Below are 12,358 nucleotides of genomic sequence, written 5' to 3'. Positions count from 1 at the left end.
CACGATGCCAACTTCAAATATTTTGTTATGATACCCTGGCCATAATTTAAAATTGTTAAATACATATAATAAAAATAAAGAACTGGAGCTATCTCCGCTCATTGTATCATTATTTGTAATAGTAATAAAAAACTGTAATAGTAAAAGATTCAGGGAAGTGGTTAAATATACTGACACAATGCACAACCATTCAACTATGAGAAGAGAATGAAACCTCCCTCTGTGTACTCATATAGAAAGATCTCCAAGCTCTTTTATTAAGTAAAAAAGCAAAGCCCAGAATAGTGTGTACATTGTCTAGAAGGTTACTCCCCCAAAAAAACACCCCAAAATGTAATTATCTATGAGGTAAGAACTGAGTAGCTGAGGGAGTAGGAAGGAGACTTTTTATTATGTATATTTTAAAACCATAAGTATATGTTATATAGTTGAGAAAAAATGAATTAAGGAGAGGTAAAAATGCAAAAAAAAAAAAAATAAGACCTAGAATTATCTATAAATTTCAAAGTATATGAAGAAAGCCTTTTAAAATGTTTCAAACAACAGCCAAGAGGTTTTGGAAGGAACCCAAATGTCCACTGATGGATGAATGGATAAATAAAACGTGGTATATACAGATAAAGGAATATTATTCAGCCCTAAAAGGAAGGAAATCCTGTCACATGCTACAACATGGATGAAGTAGTTGGCTAAGTGAAATAAGCTAGTCACAAAAAGACAAATACTGTATGATTCCACTGATATGAGGTACCCAGAGTAGGCAAATTCTTAGAGACAGAAAGTAGAATGGTGGTTACAGGGAATAGGGGGAGAGAGATATTGGTAGTTGATCATGAGTATAGAGTTTAGATTTGTGAAATAAAGTTAGGAGATCTGTTGAACAACAGAGGGAATATACTTAACACTACTGAACTATACACTAAAAAATGGTTAAGATGGTAACTTTTGTTTTTTAATACCATAATTTTAATAGAGAGAAAAATGCCCCAAAAGAATTAGTACCAAATATAATTAACTCACAGTTCCATCCTTATTACTTCTAACAAAAGATACTAGGATAATACTTTTGTCTCTTCCTTGATATTTGTCTACTGTATTAACTTCGACCATCCCAATTGAAGAATGTGCCAATAAATCATTGATGATCTTTAACTGCTGCCTGTATGGTGCAATGATGCCAATATCAGAGGGATTAGATCCAGCCTAAACAGAAAATGACACAATTTAAAATGAAAAATCCTGATTTTCAGTTATTTAAGCTTTTCTGAACTTTCTAAATTAAATGTTTACATTATGTAACCAACTGATGTTTATAACAGATGTTCCTATCTCAAGGATGAAATACAATTATTGAATTTGCTCTAAATTTATGTCCATATTTCCCATGATGAAATAATTCCTCAGACATTGTTTCCTTAATTTTTAGAGGTTCACGGCAGCATAAGAGTCTGTATGCCACTACAACAGTGCTGCCACACGCAAAAAAGTACAAAGAAATACATTTCACTTTCTGCTATCCCTTACATAGAAAAGTTTCCAATCCCCAATCATAGTGATCACAGCACAGTATTTTTATTTATTTATTTATTTATTTATTTTTTTTTTTGAGACAGAGTCTCGCTCTGTTGCCTGGGCTAGAGTGAGTGCCGTGGCGTCAGCCTAGCTCACAGCAACCTCAGACTCCTGGGCTTACACGATCCTACTGCCTCAGCCTCCCGAGTAGCTGGGACTACAGGCATGCGCCACCATGCCCGGCTAATTTTTTCTATATATATATTTTAGTTGGCCAGATAATTTCTTTCTATTTTTAGTAGAGACAGGGTCTCGCTCTTGCTCAGGCTGGTCTCGAACTCCTGACCTTGAGCGATCCACCCGCCTCGGCCTCCCAGAGTGCTAGGATTACAGGCGTGAGCCACCGCGCCCGGCCCACAGCACAGTATTGACACAATTATGACATCACAAAATTATCCTAAATGAAAACTCCAATGCCATTATAAAACATTACATGTTTTAGATGAATTTTCTCAAAAACAATCAGCCTTCAGTCCCCTCATCTTAATAAACAAGGGTTAATGCCTGATCATAAGTTTCTTAGTCTAATATGCCACTACTCTGCACCTTAATATTTGTTAGCCTTGAAATAATTTTAAATTACCTTAATAAAAATTGAGGTCAGGAAAACTATGAGTTTGGCTTCTGTTATATTGCTCACACCTCCTTTTTCAACTTGTTCTGGTGCTGGAAGCTAAGTAGAAAAATATGTAGTCTGTTTATAACACAGTAAGTTAAGAGTACTGTAAGTGCACTGGCAGCCACAGAGACTGTACTACCAGATTTGGAGACAGATGAAAATATCTTCTTAAAAGTTGAAGGTGAAAGAATCAACAAAAATGAATATTAGTCACTTTCAGAAAGCCACACAGAGCCAGCCCATCTTAAACACGCTACAGGTTGGAGCTAAAAATACCTAGGAAAGCTGTCCACACGCTGAGCTTCACGTACTTTACTTTGTTATCCCCCATTATATAGGAATCAATCACAGAAAAGATAAGTAACTTGCCCACGCCTCACAATAAACTGTGGCACTATGATTCAAACTTCGATCTGCTCTGCTGTCTGTGCTCTTTCCATTTTCTTGCCCCCTTTTATACAAAAAAAGGGGCAAATAAAACTGCTACCATACCTGCTAAAACTGTCCAAGGACTACTTTACTCCAATATCATCTCTGAGAAACCTTGATATATTTTTTTTTGAGATGGAGTCTCACTCTGTCACGTGGGTAGAGTGGGGTTATCATAGCTCACTGCAACCTCAAACTCCTGGGCTCAAGTGATCCTTCCACTACCAAGTCCCAAGTAGCTAGGACTACATGCACTTGCCACCACACCCAGCTAATTTTTTCTATTTTAGTAGAGACAGTTGTCTTGCTCTTGTTCAGGCTGGTCTTGAACTCCAGAGCTCAAGCAATCCTCCCTCCATTGCCTCCCAGAGTGCTAGGATTACAGGCACGAGCCACCTCCTCGCCCAGCCAGAAACCTTGATAATTTTTAACACATACTATTTGAAACCCTGATAAAAGAGGAAACTTGAATAACAAAGAATGTGAGCAATCGCTGGTAAGGTAAATAATTGTAAATTACAATAAATAAACTGAAATCGAGGTTTATGAAAGCAGTCATTTGTGAAATCAGTTTATCTGAATAAATTTCCCAGAGGCTGCCTGCCTCTAAGTGTTAAGATAAAATCAAATTCTTGAACCTGAATTGCTAAGCGCAGTACCTAAGAGATGAAAATTCTATCAAAGACATGTAGCAAGGCCCTATTTTAAACAACCAGCTGGCTCCACCTATCTTAAAAAAAGACATAATTATTTTAAAGTAATATGTATGCACATAATTGGTTGCTATATTTTTATTTAAACTTATGTAAAGACCTTCAACTCAATGCTGAGAAGCACTATATAAAGCAAACCGTAGGAAGTCATTTAAAGTCCTCATGAAGTTTTTTTCTTTAATGACAGGTTTGTAAAAAGGTCTTTCTGTGTATATGTGGGGGCAGGAGTATATGGGAAATCTTTGCATCTTCCACTTAATTTTCCTGTGAACCTAAAACTGCTCTAAAAAATAAAGCCTATTTTTAAAAGTCTTTAAAAGGATATCAATTTATTATATCTTCTGGCCACATGTAAATCCAGCCCTTTGATAGTATCAGTGCCATTTTCTTTTCTAGGAAATATAGTTATACCCTTGAGTTGACTTTGTCACCTTCCTTCTTCAAAAGTCAATTTTGGCCGGGCGCGGTGGCTCACGCCTGTAATCCTAGCACTCTGGGAGGCCAAGGAGGGTGGATTGCTCAAGGTCAGGAGTTCGAGACCAGCCTGAGCGAGACCCCGTCTCTACTAAAAATAGAAAGACATTATATGGACACCTAAAAATCTATATAGAAAAAATTAGCCGGGCATAGTGGCGCATGCCTGTAGTCCCAGCTACTCGGGAGGCTGAGGCAGTAGGATCGCTTAAGCCCAGGAGTTTGAGGTTGCTGTGAGCTAAGCTGACGCCACGGCACTCACTCTAGCCTGGGCAACAAAGTGAGACTCTGTCTCAACAAAAAAAAAAAAAAAAAAAAAAGTCAATTTTGACGTCTACCAGCCCCCAGAATAAACCTCCTCCAAAAGATATTAGGCCTATAAAAAGAAAAGACTCTTTTGTGTTGAAGTACGAGAAGTTCACTGGTTTGGCCTTTTAACTGAATAAGCTTTAAGGGAGCATAAACTAATGCAAACTGAGAAATGTAAATAGTAGGGCAAAAGGAGAAAACTAAAGAAAAAAATTTTTTTTTACCTTTTCAGTATTAAGAAAACAAACAGGATTGTTTGGCTCAAATACTCCAATCAGCCAAGGATTATCAGAATAATCTGCATAAAATTCCAGTTCCAGCTTAACATCTTTAAAGTTAGGGAGGTGTACAACTGCATTGGCCACTTTCTCTGATCCACACTCCAGCTTTCCCTCATAGGTCAGCTTATTACTTAAGGACATAATTTTACTAAGGGAATTACAAAAAATAATTTTAGTTTTTGTAGATGAAAACAAACATGAAAATCACTCATAGCTAATCCTGTTACAAATACCTGTTCATTCTGTACTGCACAGTTAATTGTACAACAGCATTCTTATTCTGCTCCAGCCTCTTGAATAAGCTTTCGGTCATGCCAAGAGCTCTGTCAACAAATCAAATTCAGGCTTATCAATGTACTAAAAGTATCCCTTAAAAAGAATCCAGTTGGAACTGAAAACTAAATGTCCACCCACCTTGCTTCTCGGTTTAGCACCAAGGGAGGAAGCTGCTGATGATCCCCCACCAATACAAATCTCCGAGAAAAAAAAAGTGGCCCCAGGCAAATTGGTTGGCTAATTTGAGAGGCTTCATCCACGATACAAAAATCAAAAGTTTTACGGGAAAATATTGGATGATTTATTCCCATACATGTTGTTGCAACTATAAGCTAAAAACAAAGAAAATAAATAGGTTATTTAGTATGTAAAAGAAATGCAGTTTTGTTTTTCCAATTTTTGAAATTAAAAGATCAAAGAAAGTTTTTTGTCCCCTAGCATCAGGAATCCTCCAATATTATTATTTTTGAGTGGGGCCTCTCTGTCACCTAGGCTAGAGTACAGTTGTGTAATCATAGCTCACTGCAACCTCAACTTCCTAGGCTCAAGCGATCCTCCTGCCTCAGCCTCCCAAGTAGCTGGGATTACAGGCATTACAGAGCAAGACTCTGTTTCAAAAAAAAAAAGAAAGAAAGAAAAAGAAACAACAGCTAAAGGTTCCCCACGTTTAGCAAGAGACATTAAATTTATAGATAGGATAAGCTGAGAGAACCCCAAATAGAATAAAGCAAAAACATCTACTACAAAATACATCATAATTAAAATTCTAAAAACTAAAGGGAAAAAAATCTTGAAAGGAGCCAAAGAAAACAATATTTTGCAATAGGGGAAAAATTTATGAATTTGAGTGACTGTGTATTTCTCATCAGAAACCATGGTAGCCAGAAGGAAGTAACAGAACATTTTTCAAGAACCTGTTAACCTAGAATCCCGTACATGGTAAAACTATCCTTCAGGAATAAGGAGAAAATTCAAGACTTTTCACACTGAAGGAAAACGAAGAGAATCTGTTGCCACCTGACCTACCACTCTAAAAGAATTGATACCCAGGTTGGGGAGGCAGAGGTGGGAGATCACTTGATGCCAGTTCAAGACCAGCCTTGGCAACACAGCGAGGTCCTGTCTCTACAAAATAATTAGACATGTGTGGTAGTGTGTGCTTGTAGTCCCAGCTACTGGGGAGACTGAGGTAGGAGAATTGCTTGACCCCAGGAGTTTGAGGTTACTTACAGTGAGCTACAATCACACTATTGCACTCCAGCCTAGGCAAAAAAGATAGACTCTGTCTCAAAAAAAAAAAAAAAGAAAAAAAGAAAGAAAGAGAAAAAGTTTGATCTATATTATTTTTACTAAAAAAAAAATTGATAAAGTTCTCTAAACAGAAAGGAAATGATAAAAGAAGGAAATTTGGAACATCAGGAGGGAAAAAAGAACACAATAAGCAAACATATGGAATAATACAATAGGGTTTCCTTCTCAAAATTATGTTTGATGGCTGAAGCAAAAATTATAATACTATATGATGTAATTCTAAAGTTAAACTAATTTAAGACAATTATAAACAAGGGAGGGTAAAGAGACATTAATGGAGGTAAGTTTTCTCACTTCACTTGAACTGGCAAAATGACGAAACCAGTACACTGTGATGTATATATAATACGATACCTAGAGCTACAGAGCAACCAGTAAAAAAGCTACTTAAAGAGATATCCTGAAAACCACAGATAAATTAAAATGGAATTTTAAAAAATGTTGACACAATCCATAGGAAGGCAGGAAATAGAAAATAGAGAACAAAGAACAGAGAACAGAAAATAAAAAATAAAGTAGCAGACTTAAGCCCTAATATATATCAATAATTATGATAAATGTAAATGGTTTAAAAACGCCAATTAAAAGACAGCAATTGGTAGATTAAAAAAACATATCCAGCTATATGCCATCTAAAAGGAACTCCCTTCAAATATAATCATATAGGTATGTTGAAAGCAAAATGATGGAGTATTAGATTGATTTTCATAGGTTGAATGGTCCTTGACTTATGGGACTAAATCCCACTTGGTTATGGTATATAATCCTTTTTACATATTGCTGAATTTGGCTTGCTAGTATTTTGTTGAGCATTTCAGCACCACACAAATATGCTCAATTGATTGTGTATTTTTTATTTTTTTTAGAGATGAGATCTTACTATGTTGCTCAAGCTGGACTAGAATTCGTGGGCTCAAGTGATCCTCCAGCCTCAGCCTCCTGGGAGGGAGGGACAGAGAGAGGGAGGGAATGAATGAATAAATAAATAAATAAATACTGGGAACAACTCAGATTTTTAATGGGTTAATGAATAAACACACTGTAGTATATCCATACTATGGAACAATACTCAGCAATAAAAAAGGACATTGGTTGAACATGGGGGACAAAAAAATAAATATAAAAGAAAAAAGAACAAACCATTAATACGTACCACAATCTGGGTGAATCTCCAGGGAATTAGGCTGAGTGAAAAATGCCAATCCCAAAAGGTTACATACTGTATGACTACATTTATATAGCATTCTTGAATGACAAAATTACAGAAATGGAGAACATATTCGTGGTTGCCAGGGATAAAGGAGTGAGCAGGGCAGGAGAGAAGTGGGTACAAATGTAAAAGTGCAACATGAAGGATCTTGTGGTAATAGAACATTTTATCAATGTCAATATCCTGGCCGTCATATTTGTAGTACAGACTTACAAGATGTTACCACTGGATAAGGGTACACAGGATCTGGCTATTATTTCTTATAACTGCATGTGAATCTATAATTATCTCAAAATAGAAAGTTTAATTTAAACAGACAACCAGACATACGTCTTGGCCACTTCAAAATTTATCAATAATTGGTATAGATAGTAGACAAAAACATGTTAGTATCAGACAAAGGATTTGGAAGAATAGCCTATTAAATCTAATTTAAATTTTAGGTAAATTTTTAAAGACAAAAACATCAGTTAAGCTAGGCACCATGGCACACACTTGCAGTCTTAGCTACTTGGGAGGCTGAGCCAGAGAATCACTTGAGCCTGGGAGTTCAAGGCCAGCCTGGGCAACATAGAGTCCGTCCCTTTAAATAAATCATTTAAGATTTTCAGTAAAAGTAGACATTAAACAAAAATAAAATAAGAATTAGAGTCTATATAAAAGCCTAGAAATATTTACCATAAGACTGTTAAGTACTGTTGCTTCTGATTCAAATTCACTAAAATATCCTAATTATTAGCAGTTTTCTAGGATATCTCAAACTAGAAGAAGGGAGCTCTGAATAATAAACCAAAAAGCTCATTTCAGTTCAGAAGGAAACAGCAAACTATAAATTAATAAACTGGTCCTGTGGCATATGTAAATTAATCAGGTACAAATGTGGTCAATAAGAATAAATTTCCCTGGCCGGGCGTGGTGGCTCACGCCTGTAATCCTAGCACTCTGGGAGGCCGAGGTGGGCGGATCGTTTGAGCTCAGGAGTTCGAGACCAGCCTGAGCAAGAGCGAGACCCCATCTCTACTAAAAAATAGAAAGAAATTATATGGACAGCTAAAAATATATATAGAAAAAATTAGCCGGGCATGGTGGTGCGTGCCTGTAGTCCCAACTACTCGGGAGGCTGAGACAGGAGGATCCCTTGAGCCCAGGAGTTTGAGGTTGCTGTGAGCTAGGCTGACGCCACGGCACTCACTCTAGCCTGGGCAACAAAGTGAGACTCTGTCTCAAAAAAAAAAAAAAAAAAAAGAATAAATTTCCCAGAGTATAGTTCCTCCTCTCATTCTGGCTATAGAAATTACTGTCAATATTATTATAAAATAATTGTACTTACTTGACTATCATAGAGTTCTTCTAGCAGAGCTAAGGATTTAATGGACTTTGATCTGCAAATTTCCTCCTCTGTAAATTTCTGGATATCTGGATGAACCTTCTGAGTCTGACCCAAACGCAAAAATCCTATTTTAAACTTAGCTAACTTCAAAAGAATATTGTCAACAGCAGAGTGTGTATAGCTCGTCAATAGAACACTGAAACCACAGGCATAGAGGATTCTTACCTAATAATGGATAAAGAAAAACAGCATTACTTTTAATTCCAGGTAATTTTTAACATACTTATATTTTCCAAACAAAATTTAAAAACTTAACAGGAAGCATACCTAAGAGCTGAGCCAAGTAACTTTAAAAAAAAATTATAAAGCCAAAATATATTATAAAAATTACATAGTATTATTGTTACTAATGATGTTTATAATACATTATAAATGATAATAAAATTGAATACTTGTAAACTTTTAATAATGTCTGGCACACAGTGTCAAAAAGTATTTGCTGCCATCATCATGATTATTCTAAGACTGCTTAGAAATTTACTGACATGAGGCCAGGCATGGTGGCTCACACCTGTAATCCCAGCACTCTGGGAGGCCGAGGTGGGAAGATCACTTGACGTCAGTAACTTGAAACCAGCCTGAGCAAGAGCAAGACCCCATCTAACAATAGAAAAAATTAGCCAGGCATGGTGGCGCATGCCTGTAGTCCCAGCTACTTGGGAGGCTGAGGCAGGAGGATCGCTTGAGCCCATGAGTTGGAGGGAGCTGTGACGATGCCACGGCACTCTAGCCCAGGCAACAGAGCAAGACTCTGTCTCAAAAAAAGAAAAGAAATGTACTGACATGAAAAAAAAATCCAAGAAAAATCTATTTCAACCATCTCTAAATCATTTATCATAAAACATACAGTGATACATATCACATACTACTTATGGAAAGAGACCTTTGAAAAATCTGAATGCAAGAAATCTATAACATGACTACAACTATTTGTGATTCAGCTTTACTAAGTCTCATGTCATTCTAAAAAGTTTAGTTGAAATAAAAACATTTTGAATTAAAATTCAGCCTTTTTGATATCAAATATCATATCCTCTGAACTGATGTAAATATTTTAGAGAAGCTGATGTATTAATAAATATTTATTGGGAGGCCGAGGCGGGTGGATCGCTCGAGGTCAGGAGTTTGAGACCAGCCTGAGCAAGAGTGAGACCCCGTCTCTACTAAAAATAGAAAGAAATTATATGGACAACTAAAATATATATATACAAAAAAAAAAAAAAAAAAAAAATTAGCCGGGCATGGTGGCGCATGCCTGTAGTCCCAGCTACTCGGGAGGCTGAGGCAGTAGGATCGCTTAAGCCCAGGAGTTTGAGGTTGCTGTGAGCTAGGCTGATGCCACGGCACTCATTCTAGCCCGGGCAACAGAGCGAGACTCTGTCTCAAAAATAAATAAATAAATAAATAAATATTTATTTAGTTTCTAAGCAAAAGAATAATAACCTTACAAGAGTACATATTGTAGTTGTTTTTCCTGTCCCAGGCATACCCACGATGAGTGTGTAGTCTTTTGAAAGAAGTACCTTTTTCATTGCTTGCCTCTGAGGCTTGTTCAAACCTACATTTAAATTAAAAAATAACAGGAAAAAGAATTTCAATGAACAAATCAACTATTTTATGAGAAAGCCAGTCTCTATCCCAGTCTGTTCTTCAATACATCTTTTCAAAGTAAAAAAAAATCCCAGCCTGAGCAAGAGCGAGACCCCATCTCTACTAAAAATAGAAAGAAATTATATGGACAGCTAAAAATATATATATAGAAAAAATTAGCCGGGCATGGTGGTGCATGCCTGTAGTCCCAGCTACTCGGGAGGCTGAGACAGGAGGATCACTTGAGCCCAGGAGTTTGAGGTTGCTGTGAGCTAGGCTGACGCCACGGCACTCACTCTAGCCTGGGCAACAGAGTGAGACTCTGTCTAAAAAAAAAAAAAAACAAAGTAAAAAAAAATGTGACAGTGACATTAAAGAATATATAAACTACTTCCAAAGAGTCTCGGTCTGAACATTATAATTGCAAATTCTAAACAATTATTAAGATATCATACTATAGTTTAAATTAAATAGAACCAAGAAAAAGTAATCAAAGCTGACATGCTGACTACAGCATACCCTTTAGAATGCAGGCAACTGTATCCTTTGCATCATGTGGAAGAACAGAACTAAGGTACGATATAAACTGAGGTTCACGAAAGTCAATGATTAAATCTCGAAGTTTTTTGCTGAAAAGAAAAAATACTTTTAGTAATATTCCTTTAAAAAGCAGGGTGAAATTCAGATTCATTCATTGTTACAAACCTGACATTTGTGTTTTCCATCAATTTAGAAAGATTTCCTAGTGGAGTATCTATATCACAATTTTTCTCTTCCTGGTCTAATCTGAGCAAAGTTGATTCTGGGAGTATCGACAAGTTCCTGTAACAGCAAAACAAATACACACGAATGCTTTTCACTTCTCGTAGTCTATATGAGAAACATACTGCTATCTGCTAAAAGAGTAAATAGGCCAGAATAGCTATTAAAATGGACACCAGCCTCTCAGTCACACTTGCCAATCAAAGACAAAGCATGAGGCCCTGGATTGGTGGGAAAAGGGGGAAGAGGAGAGCACAAGGCACCAAAATCAAAGCAATTAATAATCAGGAACCTCTAACATTTGCTGAAAATTCAGGTGACCTTGCAGTCTAACATGGCTCACCACTCCCAAGAGGGAACCTGAGCACATGGCCCCTCCCCTACTCCCTCCTCCAGACTGGAATACAGGTCTCTTTCCTACTGCCTTCTCCCACTACTCTATCTGCCCCTTAAGCCCTAGTGTTTCCTAGTCCCTACCCTGGTCCACGGTACTGCTCTTTCTCACTTTCCCTATGGTCCCAAGCCCTCATGTGGCTCCAAATCCCAAATCTACATCTTCAGGCCTGACCTCACACTCCTCCCCTACCCACAGTTCCTCATCTAAGCTTCAGGATCTACACTGCTGTCTTGAACCTTCCCTCTCCCTCACCTTCTTCCCAACCCACACATCTCATCAGTATCCAAATGCCAGATAATTTGACTTTCTAAATACTTAACAAAGTCATCCTGTCCTCTCTGCCAACACTACTTTGCCTTCATTGCCTCTCTCTTGGGCCACTACAACAGCTTTCTGTTCTCGGCTTTCAGTTTTGTCTCCATTAATTAATTCAATTCTTCATAAGGTATCCACAGAAAAAATGCAAATCCAAGTACTATACATTCTTCCGTTTAAAACCCTTCAACACATCTGAATAAATAAAATCAAAACTTCTTAACATGGTATGTAAGACCTTCTATGAACTGGCCTCTCCAATCATCCCATCCTTGTATTTTACATTCCAGAAATACTTAATTACCTGCACTTTGCCGAATGCTCCATACTGTATTACACCATTGTGCCTTTGCACAACATGCTCACTTGGTCTGGCATACTCATCTCACACTGCTTCACGAGGCTGATTTATTAATCCACAGGATGAAGATCCAGAATCAGCTCTTTCAAAAAGCCTTCCCTGAGCTTCCTAAAATTGGGTTAAATGCCTCTCCTTTGCATTCTCATCAATTTGAACACATCGTATTAGACTGAAAATATGTGTAAGTGTCTACCCACAAGATCATAAATTCCTCAAGGATTTGCAAAGTACCTAATACATGCTAGGCACTAAATAAATACTGCAAGGGACTGCAGGGAATCCTAACAGATGACAGGAATATTTTGTATCTCATAATCCCATATCATGAGACCCAGCCTAGGGTTGGTTA

The 12,358-nt window shown here is 37.2% G+C and overlaps 1 protein-coding gene across 1 annotated transcript in view; it reads right to left on the bottom strand.

Annotated features, from left to right (window-relative positions):
• DNA2 (DNA replication helicase/nuclease 2) overlaps nucleotides 1–12,358 on the bottom strand; it is a 40,784-nt gene that overhangs the window by 964 nt on the left and 27,462 nt on the right. The window contains exons 11-19 of the mRNA XM_069460168.1: nucleotides 10,880–10,996; nucleotides 10,694–10,803; nucleotides 10,033–10,142; nucleotides 8,525–8,749; nucleotides 4,812–5,005; nucleotides 4,631–4,720; nucleotides 4,341–4,545; nucleotides 2,156–2,245; nucleotides 1,021–1,203 (exon numbers count right to left, since the gene is read on the bottom strand). Of these exons, the coding sequence (XP_069316269.1) occupies nucleotides 1,021–1,203; nucleotides 2,156–2,245; nucleotides 4,341–4,545; nucleotides 4,631–4,720; nucleotides 4,812–5,005; nucleotides 8,525–8,749; nucleotides 10,033–10,142; nucleotides 10,694–10,803; nucleotides 10,880–10,996 (1,324 nt within the window). The remainder of the gene's footprint in view (nucleotides 1–1,020; nucleotides 1,204–2,155; nucleotides 2,246–4,340; nucleotides 4,546–4,630; nucleotides 4,721–4,811; nucleotides 5,006–8,524; nucleotides 8,750–10,032; nucleotides 10,143–10,693; nucleotides 10,804–10,879; nucleotides 10,997–12,358) is intronic.

This window comes from Eulemur rufifrons, chromosome 28, assembly GCF_041146395.1.
Source record: "Eulemur rufifrons isolate Redbay chromosome 28, OSU_ERuf_1, whole genome shotgun sequence".
Classification (NCBI taxonomy): Eukaryota; Metazoa; Chordata; class Mammalia; order Primates; family Lemuridae; genus Eulemur; species Eulemur rufifrons.
Note: the sequence above shows the minus strand (reverse complement) of the source record. Positions and strands in the feature narration are given on the sequence as shown.